The 16,890-nt window shown below is 41.5% G+C and overlaps 1 protein-coding gene across 2 annotated transcripts in view; it reads right to left on the reverse strand.

Moving 5' to 3' along the window:
- Positions 1 to 3,663: 3,663 nt before the first annotated feature.
- Positions 3,664 to 16,890, reverse strand: part of CAPSL (calcyphosine like) — a 34,847-nt gene continuing 21,620 nt past the window's right edge. For both annotated transcript variants that reach the window (XM_041749796.1, XM_041749795.1), the window contains exons 4-6: positions 16,586 to 16,795; positions 11,543 to 11,646; positions 3,664 to 4,209 (exon numbers count right to left, since the gene is read on the reverse strand). In XM_041749796.1, the coding sequence (XP_041605730.1) occupies positions 11,545 to 11,646; positions 16,586 to 16,795 (312 nt within the window). In that variant the 3' untranslated portion in view covers positions 3,664 to 4,209; positions 11,543 to 11,544. The remainder of the gene's footprint in view (positions 4,210 to 11,542; positions 11,647 to 16,585; positions 16,796 to 16,890) is intronic.

Consider the following 16,890-nt stretch of genomic DNA (forward strand, 5'->3'; position numbering starts at 1 on the left):
ATTCCCCATATGAGTGAAACCATATGATTGTCCTTCTCCAATTGACTTACTTTACTCAGCATAATACCCTCCAGTTCCATCCACGTCACCACTATTCGACAAAGCAGAGTCAGATTTTAAACCAAGCAGGCCGGCTCTGGAATTTGTACTCTTAACCATTTCTTGGCAAGAGAGGGAACAAAGATCCTTGGATTTCTTGCTCATATAGCTGAAGACACAGACTGAGATAGAAGCATACTCATTGTAAGTAGAAGATGGGGTGGGGTTAATGGAGGGCAGGGAAAGGAGTAATGAACTTTATTTTGGATCTGCTGATTTCAAGTGAACATGAGAAACATGTACAAATGTCTGCTATCTGGTCTCTTGCAACCAAAGAAAGTAAGGTCTCCCTGCTTCCCATTTTCAGGGGCTGGCATTATATTTTAGAGCTAAGATCTTAATGATGTTCTGATTTTTAACTCTACTTGATTCTAAAATCTTTTCCTATAATTTCTATTTGTAATAATAGTCCACATTGTCAGTATACAACACTTGCAAACTTGAAATCTTCCCATAATTTATTAAATTAGGATGATTAGTTATTCTGCTGAATTATTTTGAGATAATATTGTCCTCTTCTGATTTTATTTCTCCCACCAATATGAAACAAAAAAGTATCTGATGTCTGTGGTCACTTCACTGGAACTGCAGTAAGGTATACTCCAAATAACATGGAAATAAGATAGGCCTCAGAGCAATGCTATCTTTACTGTGAGATTTTATACAAAATTAATTAGAATAGAGGTATATAAAAGGTACCCTACAGAGACAAACATCACCCTCAAATGGGTGAGGCCGGCTAGATCCTGAGTGATTTCATAGACATGTCTAATTAACATATCTAAAGCGAAAAGCGTCCCTTCTATGAGTCGTCAACTATGAAGCACTGAGAAAGAGAGAGGTCAGAGAGGGAATCTCTGTTATTTCCCTCCAGGGACTCTTGTAAAAAGAATGTTATGGTCTCACTGGCAAGATGAATGCAATAAACTGTCAGCCTAATTTCATTAAATATTCTAATCTTTATGCCCTTTGTTCTTTTTTTTTAAAAAAAGATTTATTTATGTATTCAATAGAGACACAGACTGAGAGAGAGAGGCAGAGACATAGGCAGAGGGAGAAGCAGGCTCTTCACCAAGAGCCTGATGTGGGACTCAATTCCGGATCCCGGTATCATGGCCTGAGCCAAAGGCAGGCACCCAACCGTTGAGCCACCCAGGCATCCCTATGCCCTTTGTTCTTATTCCAGTGACCAAATAACTCTATAATTAAGTTTCCAATGAAAGATCTGCCTCTAGGGCAAAAATTTTCTCATTCACTAACATGAATAACTTGGTTCCGGTATGTGAGATAAGACATAGCTACAACTCCCCACAGAAAACTCCTGTGTGGACATAGATGAAAAACTCCTAGCTTCTATACCATAGAGGCGGATAAAGGATGAGTTGCCTCAGTATTAGTGTAGCATGAATTTCAAGATCTGGAATAGGGCCATAAGGCCCAATTGACAAGACTGGCTACGTGGGGAATCATTATCTGATATTGTTGAGAAGTTGTTTTCTTAGTTGCTAACATGGCTAAGGATAGAAAGACTTCAGCTCTATACTTCTCCAATCTGGCAAATATCTTACTTCACATGGGTTAACAAGACCACCAAGCATACCTCCTCAAGAAAATGGAAGTCAGGGGCACTGGCTCAGTGGGCTAATTGTCTTTGGCTCAGGTCATGATCCCAGAGTCCTGGGATTGAGGCCCACATCAGGCTGCCCGGGTCAGTGGGGTGTCTGCTTCTCCCTCTCCCTCTGCTCTATTCATGTTTTCTCTCACTGGCTTGCTTTCTCTCTCTCAAATAAATAAATATTTTTTTAAAAAAAGAAAGAAAATAGAAGGCAATGAGAACTGCTATTTTAAGTGGCAGAGATGGTTAGTGGTCCACTAAAATTTATACCCTCCCCATGTTAGATTTGCACTGGCAGGAAGATTTCCTGACTAAGACTACACTTCCCAGCCTCCCTTGCACTTAGAGGTAATCATGTGACCAGTCATCCTCAAACAAAATACAAGCAGAAATGTGTCTTCCTTCCAGGCCATAGTTTTTCAGAAAGTTCTTCAGCCTTCTCTACACACTCTTCCCCAACAAGCACTGGATATCAGTGACTACAGAGCCCTGGAAAACAGCAGAACCACAAAATGTAGGAATCCTGTAACCCAGAATCACCACCTGGAGAAAGCTGTTCACTGACTACAAACAGCTGATGCATAATACTATTTCATGAATGAAAAAATAAATGTCTATCGTATGAGCTTTTGTAAATTTTAGAGTTTTTGTTTACAGCAAACATTGCCCTAACATGTGATTTGTTTGTCCTCTGCCCTGCTTACTGGCACCTGAGAATAAACTGCTAAAAGCAACTGAACCAGGAGCTAATTGTCACTCTCTCCCATCCTCAAACACAGAGAAGGTTCTCTGATCTGACCTCAGCAAATATGAGAACTGCATTCTCCATAGTAGATGGTATGCCAGTTTTAGCATCAGTTGCTATGAGCTTGCTCAACAAAGGTCTGTCTTAAAAGAGGAACCTACTCTCAATGGGCTGACACAATCAGATCCTCAAGGCTGGAAGGCTACAGGACTCAGCCCTTGGCCGTGAGAAATGCTCCAATCAAAATGCCTCCATACAAGATGTCTTGGGAGTGCTATTTCTCTCCTACACGAGCCTGGGAAGCACATACATATTCTTGGTGCCTCCTTTGTATTTTCAGGACTTGATGGGCAAGGAGAGGATGGTTCAGCAACTAAAACTCACAAATTATGATGGCCAACTAGAGATGGACAAAATCAAATTTTGGATAAACCAAAACCACTGGAAATATTCACGCTGGTATCTCTAACCCTTGCTACTGGCCGTGTTACCAGACCAGAGGCATCAGAGGGATCAACATCACAGGGAAGACCAGAGATCACAGATCAAGACCAGAGGCATCAACATCACAGGGAAGCTTGTTAGAAAGGCTAAATCCACTCCTGAATTCTGAATCAGAATTAGCATTTTAACAAGATCTTTCAGTGATTTGGGGGCTCATCAAAGTTTGAGAAGCCCAGCTCAGCCTTTCATCTCCTCTCCCACCTCATTTCTTCATCTTTTCCAAGATAAACGTCTGTGGTTTTATGTGTAGTCGGCTCCCAGCCATTTTTGTTTGCTGTGAAGCAGATATTATTAAATGGTCAGGAAACCTGGTATCACCTTCCTTGTGGAGGAGCCTAAAAGTGGGTTCCAAAGGCAAATTCTCAAAACAGTTTCAAAGTCTTCCTCATCAATATACCCTAAAGTTCCAAAAAGCCTCCAAGAATTCTCATGGGCACTTCGATTTCCCTGCACACTGCTTTTCGTCCTAATAGGTTGATCCAGGAAGTGAACTCACTCCATAAAAGCCCAGCCTTCCACCAAGGAGGCCAACTGAGCTCACTTTGCTTTCATCACCAAAATCACTCATGTCCCCTGTTCATGCAGGTGTGGGCATTTGCTGACTTTATATCTGTAGATCAAAGTATGAAGATGGGGATGGGGCGGAAGGCCATTAAATTTCAGAATAAAATAAATTTTATTTGTATTCGCCAAGAAACACATTAAAATAAGTAAGCTCGTGGAAACATTACACAGTCAGATGTTCCCCCAATTTTTTTATAATCACCTCCTGCTAAAGACTCCAAAGACAGAATAAGTAAAGGTGTGGGGAAACACCTACATTTACCCCTGTGAGAGAAACAACTATAACAAGGGGTACATTATTTCACCTAAGAACGACTTTCCAGTCTCACTTCATGGCTTCCTTTCTTCCTTCAGTTCTTCCTTTCTTTCTGATTTAAAAATATATCCTCAGGCATTTAAGCAAATTAATTTGTCCCAGGCCATTAAGTAAGGTGACTGAAGATCTATTGCTTTTTAAAACCCTAGATCTTTCAGAAACTTTAGTTTACACTTTATCAAAAATCTATAGCACCGGACTTCTTTCAAAGTCATTCCACTCTCTGAGAGTCTCCGATTTCCAAAAGAATTAATAGACAGAAATTCATAATCTCCAGGATTTTGTCATCATTAAAATGAAATAGGCATCGGTGTCAATAGAAGCACTAACACCAGCATAATAGTTCAAAAATTCTTCTTTTGAAACCTGAGGGGGATAAAAGGCAAGGGAAAAAAAAGGAGATGGTGTCAAAATATGTGAGACATAATAGAGCATTTTACCTTCTCCCTGAAATATTTTCTGTGCAATCTGATTTGCCACAAGCAGTCAAGCAGAGTCAGGTAACTGGGGACCAGGGAAGCTGGCTCACCTTTCTCCTCCGAGGTGGGGTGTCTGCAAGGTCTGCCAAAGACCCACCTGCCTACTGGCTATCATTTTTTGCATTAAGATAAAAATTTTTAGAACTGTGCTATCCAATACAGCAGCCACTAGTCACATATGGCTTTTTAAATTTAAATTTGTTAAAATTAAACATAATGAAAAATTGAATTTCTCAATTGCACTAGCCATATTTCAGTTGCTCAGTAGCCATCTGTGGCTAGTGGCTGATATCTTGGAGAGCACAGAAGTAGAGCATTTCCACCATCCCAGGAGGTTCTATGGGACAGTGCTACTCTAGAGCATACTTCATATGATCATACTTGTGATTATCACTAATTCTTTACAATAGAGAAATTTATAGCATGCATGCACAGATACAAAGCTCTTTAAGGAAAGAAAGTTTAGACCAATCACATAAATAAGGATAGAACTAGAGGATGGGGCATTTCCCAGGATCCCTGGGCACCCCATAATCCACAATGCCTGGGATTCAATAGCAAGATGGAAGGCACTAGCCATATGGGAGGTGCTAAAAGACAAACTTCTCAATTTGGTCAGGATATGTGTTAGTGTTTCATAATTGGCCCTGTGCATCCTATAATGGGCAATGAAATTAAAAGAGCAGAAATCAGCCCCTAAGTTCCATTTCTCTCTCCTTCCTCTTAACCTCCCCCAATCCTTAATACCAGCCACACAGAGTAGTCCTATTCCCCACAGTCCTAGGGGTACCACTCAGAGGCTGGGCATTGTGGGAACTTGCTTGGCCTGCTAGATAAGAGTGATCCAACCCTGCAGGAAAAGGAATATTAACATCAAATTTTCAAACTCTCATTCTTGGCTGTCACAATAATTTTAGGGGGGTAAGTTACATTTTGTCCTCTTAAAAGCATGAGCAAGTACAATTTGAGCAGGGCCTTATCATTTGCAAAGAAGAAATTTCATCACCTGCAAATGAAATGTCACCCAAGTAACATTTTTAAATGATCCAAAAGCACCATCTAGGAAGTAAACTTTTAAAGAAGCATGATATCTAATATGTTAGCTGTTAAGAAGAAAAATATTTTGGAAAGACTTTAAAACAGAAACAAAAGCTAGATGAACTCTTTTAGTACAAGAGTTGTTAATGTGTCAAGTGTTCAATTGGAGAAATGCTACTAAATCAGAATCATGTTAATGGCAAGGCACAGTATGATGAAGTGATAAAAAGACAAAGTTGGCATTAGATATTAAACTGTTTCTTACTTTGTAGGTCAAAAATTTATCAGTTTCTGGTTCCTTAAAGTCATATCCTAACTATGGACATTATGACAAATTTCTGCTCGAAAGCACTTACCACTATAAGCATGTACAGCTTATTAACCAAATATTTTAAGATTAATATCATAAATGTCATAGAAATTCTGATTTATAAAACATTGCTTTTCAACTTCAATTTCTATTAAGGATACTATCAGGATAGGATTAACTTAGAAGAGCTCCTCACTATCTAGAAAATAGAGAATATCTAGAAAATTTTTTTTTTTTCAGAAAAAAAAAAGTCATTTTAATTTTTATTAAATATACTCTCTTGGCACAAATCTTTAAAATATATAAACATTATATATAAACAAAGTGTCTTCATGGCATCAAAATGTAACTCCAAATCAGGGTGGACACCAGTGGGAGCGGTGTGGCCACAGCGGGCACAAGCCCAGCTGTGTGCGGGGCTGGGGGTGGGAGGAGCCCCGAGGCCAACCCGGCTGACAGCCACCGTGGGGGGGGGGGGCACACGGGGCCGGCAGGACCTGGGGCCCTCCCCTTGGTGACCCAGCCTGCGGCTCAGAGGGGGTGTCGCCCAGCCATTCATCTGGTTTCACTTGCCTGGGGTGGGCCCCCAGGTCGCCACACCGTCTCTCTGTGAGGGGACCCTGCCTCTCCTGCCTCTTCTGGGCAAGGCAGGGAGAGGAGGTGGGAAGCCCACCCAACAGAACAGCCGTGGGACCCAGGGGATGAGACTCAGGCTGGCAGGTGGACACATGCAAGGAAGGACAGAGTCCTTGTGACACAAGAGGACTTGTGTCACAGTTAGGTAAAGTATTGCCGCCGAGCAACTGGCCTAGGACTGTTTTCAGATATGTGGGAACTTTTTATGACTAGCATATTAATCACATGTATGTGTGAATAGATATTTCCAAGTATCTGTAAAACATATATGAACATAAGCAGGCACAGCTCTTATAATCTTTCTACACAGACTTGCTTAACAATGATTCTTTTTAGTACAGATGAAACAGAAATAAATTTTCACTCAAACCCTATCTGAGTGAGCTCAGTTAGTGGAGCTGAAATTATTGGTAATTTACTGTATCTACTGTGCAGCTTCAAAGATAATCTTAAAAAAGAGATAATCTTAAATAAATGGATGTTGAATGATATTGCTAAATGAGATTTTAGGCCTAAGTATGAAATCTGTGGAAGAGAGTTTATTCTGCAGTCCCCTTGGAAACAAAAAAGAATGATCTGGGTTTCATAAGGCAATGCCTGACATTTGGTAATGCCCTGCATCTGTGCTGCACTTTATAGCATCAAGGTGGAAGCACTCTGAGGCTCACTATCACCCTGGCAAGAGCAAGCCACTCTGCCATCTGTCATTTTCCCTCAATTACAGGTTCCTTTTTCTGTTCTAAGGCTCTCTGAGAGCACTGACTGGCATCAGTTCTGCATGTGGCCCGAGTGTTTCTAGGAGACCAGCAACTCAAACCTTTCAAGTTTAAGATCAAGATGTTCCCAGAATCAATACCAGTGTCTGAGTGCCAAGTGTTAAAGTTTACAAAGAAAAAGTTACTCAAGTCTTTCATGACAGGATTACAAACTACATACTCAGATCTTGCCTCAAAATTTCGGGTGCTTGAGCTCTGAGTCACAGGGTTGCTCTTAAATTTTTTATGGGGTCTCATGCAGAACAAAACTGGAGGTGAATGACAGTTACACGGGCAGCGTGATGGGTCCAACCCATGCACATCTGAGCTGTGCGCCACTTGCACCCATGTTGGGAGGAGAGTGGGAACAGGAAACCCATGGTGCTCACAAGAACTTTGGTGAAGCAGAAATTGCGTCAACCATGTTCAATGGCTGTTAGAATTTGTATCATACTCCAGAGAAATCATAAACGAATAAATTCCATTTGTGAAGAGTAAGAAGAATCTAGAACAAAAGAAAGTAGGCCAGTATATTTTGAGATTTTCTTTCCCTGACACAATATACCTTTCTGGGAGTTGCAAGGTCCATTATCAAAACCTCAGCTACTGGTCGGTGGTTCATATTCTCGGTGAGTTTCACTCCTAAAGAGCACCTTCCACTCTATTCTGCTGAGGGAAGATACTGGCTTTGGCGAAGCAGGTGTGAAAATAAAACAAGAAGGTCATGCTATTCTCAGAGAGGAAGAGCCGCTTCACCACAAGCTCCTCACCGCACCAACTGAGGTGGCAAGAGAACTCTTCTCACACAGCAGTGTTCTCAGAACCCCCATCAATCATTTGTTTATGTTTCTTTCAACAGATTTCACCCGTCATCTGTTTTATAAGACATAATTTTAGGGGATTCATTTAGTGAGGGTTTTTTATGATGTGGAAAGAACTAGCTGTCTCTATCAAGGTTATGGAGTTTCCACATCAGCGACCTGGAGGAGGAGAAACACTGGCTTTCCAAAGGATCGGTTATGTGAAGAGAACATTCTATGACCATCTATCAGATCCTCGGCTCCTTTGTTTTCCCCTGACTCATAAGCATTTCTAAAATTTGCAACTTTGCTGCTTCTTTCAACACACTCTTAATTTACAAGCACAGCCTATGATTTCCAGGAAAGCGAGTTTGTTGATTGAGCTGAGAAATTGGAACTGGTGGGGTTTTTCATTCTCTGCCCCAGAGAGTTGTTCATAAATCCAGAAAAGTATACCACTCGGAGGGTGTTAGCAGAATTTCATGAAGAAGGAGCAGAAGGACGCCCACATACCAGCCAAGAATACATATTTGGTTAATATCATCTCTCCACTTGATTAAACATCAGCAGAACAAATTGCATCTGTCAATTGCCTACAGAGGGTTGAATCATTACCTACTTGTACGCTCACGGCTCAGTAAGGCAGTCCACACTGGCCAAGAGAAGGGAACGGCTGACACAATGATCTGCCTCCAAGAATAGGGGGGTATTTTCCTGGCAGTGTCTTGATAGATTGTCTACATTCATTAAATTTACCACATGGTTCTGCAACACATTGCCAAAGAAAGGGCCCTAACTATCCCGGCTTCAGTGCCGAGGCTTCCCCTCCTCTCCAATCTCTTAACAGTTGGGCTGTTAGTTGGGTTTCAAAACCAGTGGTTTTATTTACATTTATCCTTGCCCCTTCCTTGTGTCCCCACAGCCTAGAGTAGAGCAGGACACACAGCAGTGACTCAATAAATATTTAGTGATGGGATATATTTAACCTAAAACTGTAATGTGACAAAGCTAATCTGTAGCTTACCTGGTGGGGACCCAGCTCTGCCTCAAGAAGCTGCTATGAGGGTATGAAGCACTACTCGATGGTGCCACCAAACCACAAAAAGCCATGCAGCATCCTCCAGAGTGCCATTTGGGTCTGGGAAAAACTCCTATCGAGGTTTGAATGTCTATGAAAATCAGCCGTACAGACTCAGGCTACACCACCAATGCTTCTTAGATTACTCACTTGCACTCTGAATGGAATTCAGGCAGGATGGGAACCAGTCCTTGAAGAAGCTGGTTAGGGGCAGACCTCTGTTCTTGCCTACGTTTGCCTTTCGGGGGAGATAGAACCCAGATTCAGTACTGGTATTGGTGGCTTACTCTGGCCAATCCTGATTCTCAGAATGTTTACATACACTGTTTCTGTTTCGTGAAAAGCTGCCAAGCTCATCCTCTTCTCTTCAGCTTGTCTGTTTACTTCCTATCTGGGGTCCAGCTAGGAATCCTAAGGATTGAGGATATTCTATTGTGTTTTATCTTCTGACCTCAGTATTTACCTTTTAATTGCAAATGGAGTAATATTTAAATTGTGTAAGTTAAATAAACAGAAAATACATCCAGAAAAGTGTTGTTAGTGGATGATTTTTCTTAAATGACTTTATTTCTCTAATGAGTGAGTCCTGACTAGGTCAGAAATCACAGATAAGACTCAGAATAGGAGTGGAGCACTCCCCGCTGGGGCTGGGGGGGGGGTAGACCTTGGTGGAATCCTTGCTTGTGGGCCCAGAACCTGACCTGATGGAAGAGAGACAACCAAATGTGGCCAAATACACTCTAAAGTATAGGTTATCTGAAATCTGATAGCTGTGCCCCAATTAGACAGGAAGCAAAAGTACGACTGGGGAAGACGAAGCTGATAGCTACAACCTAGTCCTTGTTCAGAATCACATGCTAACACTATGGCCCCAGTTAAGCAGAGGCATGAGTCATTCCCAAAATCAAAGACACAGATCTATCTAGAGCAGTGAGCTTGAAATCATGTCAGAAAACTAGAACCTCTCCTTTGCCATAATCTGCAAAGGTGTAGATTACAGAAAACATGGATATTTCCCCTATACATTCCATCATAATCATTTCTGGATTTCTACCTCATTTCTATATATTTCTTCATAACACTTGGCATCTTTTGGCCTGCTCATCTTTATATATGCCTAGATAATAAAGTCATGGGAAAACCATACGTGTGCAATTAAGTTTCTGAAAAGTTTCTGAAAAGCTAGCTTCCCGTAATTTGGGGTTGCTCCCATCCTCAAGAAAAAGGTCACTTGTCCAGCCTGTTATCAGAATAAGTGGGAGATTAGCTTCTTGACGACAAACAAGCTGCTACAATTCTCATCTGGAAACACCTGCTTTAACAAATTGTAAATCAATGTGTATCTTGATCTCCACTTCCAAGTCTGTGAGATAAAAAGTAAACAAGTGTTTTGGTACAAAATACGGCAAGTGAGTTTGACCATAAACCCAGAGCCACTTCTATACATGGGATTTTAAAGTGGACTATTATCCCAATCCATGTCTCCAAATGAGGGGATGACTGCAGCTAGGGACAGAGGTGACAAAAAGGACTATCCTTGAGGAACAAAGCAGGTGGTCATTACCTCCAGCAGCATAGCCAAGAGGCTGGTCCCTGTGCTTTGACCTCTGGCCCCAGACACAGAACACACAGAGGGGCAGTGGTGGTTTCAATATCTATTTGCTAGTAGCTGTGGCTGCCTTTGCTTGGAAGCCATTCCTGGGGAGATTCTCACACATTGACAATATGAAGCTAAAGCTTAGAACTGGAAGGAGAATACTCTGGGCCGTGAAGTATAAGATGGAAAACCCTCTTTGGAGTAGGCCTGCGATCCTTGCCTATGTCATACCTCACCCCCTTGTACTGGTGGGAATATCAACATTATTGGCTCATGGCAGGGAGCAGGGAGATGAACATTCCACCGGACAAAGGTTTGTTGATATGGTCTGCTCACTCACCCACATAAAATCTGAGAGCACAGCCTAGCCTCAAACTTTAACCACTAGGATGGTCCTAGCTCTACTGCTCAAGGAAATAGCCTCCTCTCTCACAGAAACTTTAGATGACCCAAAAATGTCATTCTAAATCTATTCGCCAAACTGAGGCTTCCCTAAACCACTGGCAGAGAAACTCAAGACTCAGGTATAAAAATTGAGGCTAATGTGTGGTTCTCTTCTGGTCCCCAATTTGGAACTGATGCGCTTAACGACTTACAGTCCGTTATAAAAACAGGTGAATTCTCTTACCTAGAAATGGGCCATCTAAAAGGAAGTGAAGATGCACCCTGTGGGTACATGGGTGGATATTGTAATTAAATATTCAAACTTTTATCAATGGGCACCCATGTTTATTGGACATGTGTATGTACCCTAGAGCCTGGCTTTAGGATCTTTTTGAATCTTATTTTAATTTAATTCCTCTATCAGAGCTAAGGAAAAAGCTCCACAGAAGTGAAGTCACAGTTAACTACATAGTGTCATTTCTGCCCTAGAAAATGCAGCATGTGTCGACATAAAAGACACACTGGGATGAACATTAAATCAAATGTGATCCCGGTTTGGGGCTGATGTTTAATCATTTGGAGCCATGTAGCTGTACCCAAGGCCCTGGTCCCCAGGTCCTACATTTAGAGCTTCCAGGCAGTTCTCATCATGACAATAAAATACACATCCGTGTCGATGGACGCGCTCACTCCTGCATAGTAGTTCATAAACTCCTCGGGGGTCACCTGCAGTGAAAAAGTCAGAAACAAAAACAAAACTTTGCTTCCCACCATTTCAGCAGAGGCCCATCTCCAGTACCTGTAAATGGGAGGGAAACTTTGGTCAAGGCTTTTTAGTGATACAGATCAAGAATAAGATCTCAGACAAGAGGAAACAATCACACTGAGGATGACCGTGAGGGGTAGAAGGGGGGGAAGATGGGTCGAAAGTCTTGAAAATTTCCAGACCAACCTAAATGGAAAGTGAGATATAGGTTCTCGCCTTTCTCTACAGCAGGAGCCCATATTCTGTTCGGAAATGTGAGACTGAAACTCAGAATAAGAAACAAGTTTCTTTGGTGGTAGTTAGTACGGGCCTTCTGTGACATGTCAGATATAGCGCCACAGGTCCCAGAGTCCGGGCAAGCAACGTTTCAGAAAGTGGAATTCTGTCCTGTGGATAAAGAAACAGATTTCTAGTTAAATATTCTTTGGCTTCATTCTTTTCAAAGATAGAACTTACTCACTTCAAGGCAGAAAGTGAGAAGGGAAAAAAAGGCACCCCCCTTCTCCATGTCTCCCCACACCACCCTGGGTCCTCTCTCCATCCTGTGCCTGTAACTGTCTTTTGGAATATCGATTTGTGTTTATCTAGGCTAGAATTTTATATGACTTTCCTTCTAGAAAGAAGAAACAACAGTTCTCAATCTTATTTTTTTAAGACTTTATTTATCTATTTGAGAGCAAGAGAGAGAGAGAGGGAGAGCATGAGCTGGGGGAGCGGCAGAAGGAGAAGGGGAGACAGACTCCCCGCTGAGCTGGTTGCTGATGCAGGGCTTCATCTCAGGACCTGGAGATCATGACCTGAGCTGGAGGCAGACCCTTAACCCAACTGAGCTACCCAGGCGCCCCTCAATCTAATTTTTTAAGAGGTATAGGCAATATACCTCTTCATTTCAACCATACTGGCTGACATACTTAAGTGACTCAGGGAAAGAACAGCCTTCCTGTTTGAGCTCTGTGACCAATCAATTTAACTGAAAGTACAGCCCGGCTTACATGGGAGGACACAGATGCAAATAATGATGGCTGTTTAGGAAATCTATTGTTCTCTAGTGAGCCTTCAATCTTAAGCGTCACTAGGGGTTAAAAACATCACAAAAAGTGAAACTCATCAATAATTCAAAACCCCTCTTCCACGGAGTGCCTACCTACAACTTCTAAGAATCACACAAGCTGAGTGACCCACTTGCCTTTTGTGCTGCAATTTTAAGTGAACAGAGAAAAAAAGTCACAGGATCCCTATTTCTCTCCCTGTACCTACTCCCCACACAACCCCAAAATAGTAAAATGCAGAGGGAAGAAAGTCATTGGACAGAACTAAGAGGTAAGTTGGGCTTTCCAGTGGTCTTAGAAGTAGAAAGAAATATGTGCATAGTTTTTATCAAAATTAAAATACCACTAATGTTCTCCTTTCTTCAATTTCTTTACTCACGTCCTCCATTGCATTCCCCCGTTATCCAGCATTCAACCTCATCTGGAAGCCAGGTTACATAAAACCAGACATCAAAGCTAATATGTTTGATCATTTCAGGAAAGGCCATCAGTTATTCTTGGATGAGGTGCCTGCTTATTTCCCGAGACTCAACTTACACTGAGAATCGCCTGAATCACAAACCCTATGATTTCCCCACACTTGCCCTCATCATAGTAAATTACATTTCAGTAATAATAACTATGGCTACTTAATTATTTTGTTGGACATTTAGTAAAAAGTGAGAAAGTGCACGCCCCTGCTCTTGGTCAGCCTCTAGACTATGCTACTCCTAGTTAACAGAATATTTGTTACATAATGGAGAAGGTTGTAGGTGGGAGCAATGGAAATATTTGAGTCATGATACAGAGTACAGCACCTTTTACTCTGCTTAAGATTGATTTTTTTAAAAAATCATAAAATAAGTTTGAGATTATTTATATACACTCGGTAGCATATTTAAAATAATTTTAATTATTAAAAACATCTACATGAGATAGATAAGACAAGACCCATATTCTCTCAAAGGCTAATCTACTTCCGAGAGATTTTTAAAATATATTTGTGGTTGTAAAATAACATATATAAATGAAAATTTTCAAATCTATATATTAAATAAAAAGTGAAAGTCTCACTCAACTAGGGTGGGGTTTAGGGATAGAAAGGCAGGAGGCTGGGTGGCTCAGTAGGTTACGTGCCCAACTCTTGATTTTGGCTCAGGTCTGATCAGCAAGGAGTCTGCTTGAGATTTTCTCTCTCTGCCTGTGCCCCTTCCCATGCTCATGCTCTCTCTCTCTCTCTCTCTCTCTCTCACTCTCTCTCTCTCCCCCTCCCTCTCAAATAGATAAATCTTAAAAAAAAAAAAAAAAAGAACTTGAATGAGGAAGGTTCACTTCACACATTATTTGGTTGCTTTCATACCTCCATCCACATGGCTTCTGGTGCACAGGCTGCTCTGAGAGCAGGATGTGGGGATTATTAGGACGGGATCCGCTACATCCAAATCCATGGCTGCTGTAAACCCCAGGAGCCTTTATGACTACTTGAGAGCTTAGCCTACATTATTAAAAGTCCACAAATTTAAGCACCATCCTTAGCTGGGGAGTATGCTGAATTTCTTGCCTTTTTCTGAATTCTGTCCTACTTGGATATCCACTATATATTTTTAACCATAAATGAGTGCACTGGCTTCAAACATAACTATGCTTCACTATAAGAAATCTTAATGTATAAGACAACTCAATTTGGAAAAGATAAATTAAGAACTAATTGTTCTCTTCATAAAAAAAAATTGCCACGGAGTTTGTTTACATCAACAGTTACCTTGTGCATTTAAAATATGATTCAGTGTGCAAAAGTCTGAATCACACATCACTTTTCAGAAACATTTTCATGATGCCCCTTAACACAATACCCTGTAGATAAGTACTCAATAAATGATCCAGATCCATAATTATGTCACATGAGATTCTTGTGCATGATATTATACGTATCATATGTAGTGATTAAAAATAGGCACTTCTGAATCTTTCAGGGACAAGGATCTCAAATATGAATGTGAATAAGAATTATCTAGGGCACTTTTACTAAAACTGCAAATCCTCCATCTCCACCCACAAATAGATTCTGAAGTTCTGCAGTACAGCCAGCAGTACATACTCCAGATAATGAGCAGGAACAGTCAGCTGGGTATTCGCACAGGGTCTGTGATACTCGGGTGGTATCAAACACTATAACTGCTAAAAACCCTAAGGACCTTTATGAGCATTTGAGAACTTAAGGTGGCTTGTTAAAATAAATGTTGAAAGGGACAGCGGTGGGAACTTTAAATCAGCTGAATCATAACAACCGGCCACTTTGACTTGGGTTAGAGCAAAGGGCAGCTGAGGTTTCCCCTGGCAACGAGGAGAAGGAACCACCTGCAGAGAGGAGGCAAGCACACCCAGGGATTTCATGTGGAGGTGGGCTAATTTGGGGAAATGGCAGTTGACTATTTTTCCACTGCCATTGCAGAGATCAAAAGCCAGCAATGTTGGAAGAAAACATATGGTTCGATTCTGTTATTTCTGTCCCTAAGCATTAGGCTGCCCTACAGAATTGAGGCACCGCCCACCTCCCTTTCTTTTCATCCACCTCTAATCCCTTCGACTAAAATGAAGGGTATTTCTCTGTCCCCAGTGGGAAAATGTCAGCAGGAAGGAAAGAAAGGTCACCTGCCTAGTCCCCTGACCCTGTGCTAATAAGACTTAGCATGAAGTTTCATCGAAAAAGTTGGGGGAAACTCCCTTCAGAAGGGGAAGCCTTGTTTCCTGTTCCTATCATTGCCATCTTCTCTTCCTGCTCACTACTCCTTCCTGTGTGAGGCAGGGGTTGGGAGGAACCCTCCCCAGAGTTCTGCTGCTCTGTCAGCCGAGAAGAATGCTCCCTACCCCATCATCAGAGCCTCCAAAGACACCTACCAGCAGAACGGGGGCTGAATTCAAATGTCCACTTATGGCTGTTGATAAGAGACAGAAGGGGTGCCTGGGTGGCTCAGTCAGTTCAGTTAGGCTCTGCCTTCGACTCAGGTCATGATCCCAGGGTCCTGGGATCAAGTCCCTCATCAGGCTCCCCCCTCAGTGGGGAACCTGCTTCTCCCTCTCCCTCTCCCCACCTGCTCCCCCACTCATGCTTGTGCTCTCTTGTGCTCTCTGTGTCCCTCTCTCTCAAATAAATAAATAAAATCTTAAAAAAAAGAAAAAGACAAATGGCACTGTCATCTTAGCTTGGACACAGTTGCAGAAGTATAATTCCTCACCTTACCAAGCTATGGGTTTGTAACTTGAAGATACCAGTTAATGGGGGTGGAGTGGTTGCTTGTGTTTTTAAGTTCACTGTAGTTTAGAAATGCAAGTTGATCTCAAAGCCCAGTAAAGATGAAATCAAAGTAAATTCTGTTACCCGGCATTCCCTTTACTGAAAGCCTCCCTTAAATGGCACTCCTACATAGTAAAGTGTGAGGACAAATGATGTTGTAAGGATGAGTGTGAAAAGCACTGCCACATCCTGAAATACCTTTTGAATCATGTTCCAAAAAAAATCAAATTATGGTTTCATTTTGAAGTTAAATAGGTTTTGTAGTAGTCTAGTTCGGAATGTGGCTGGCCAAGTGTGGTAAGTATGGTAACCGTGAATTGGAGCAATAAATCAAAATACCGCATTCTCCAGATGATGGGTATTTAGCTGTATGTGGATCCCTTACCAATAAATGTGCACACACACATATCTTATCACTTTCTCTCCCAACTTTCCAGACAGTCTCTACAGGAAATATTTTACTTCTATTTATAAGGAATATGTTATACGTATTTTTTAAGGCTTTGGACCTATTTTGTAATTACAATTACAAATTTGAGAGAAGGAATTCCACTTAAGTTAAGCTCTTTTACTTACCAATCCATCTTTATCGTAGGGTGAATCAAAGTTATCCAGAAATTTCCTGAATACTTGTTCCTCTGTCCATTCTCCATTTTGGTACTTAGGGTGGTGTTTCACATTATACACCTCACGAAGATCTTCAATTGTTATAACGCCATCTCCAGTCTTGTCTAACTTCCTAAAAGCTTGCATAATCACCTCTTTTCTGGCTCTAGACATTGGAGGCTAGGTAAATAGAAAAAAACACATACGTAGACAACCCAAAGGAGATTGCTTTGTGTCATACGTCACGAAATACCTGATTCCTCTCAGTTGTATGA

Source organism: Vulpes lagopus, chromosome 3, assembly GCF_018345385.1.
Source record: "Vulpes lagopus strain Blue_001 chromosome 3, ASM1834538v1, whole genome shotgun sequence".
NCBI lineage: Eukaryota > Metazoa > Chordata > Mammalia > Carnivora > Canidae > Vulpes > Vulpes lagopus.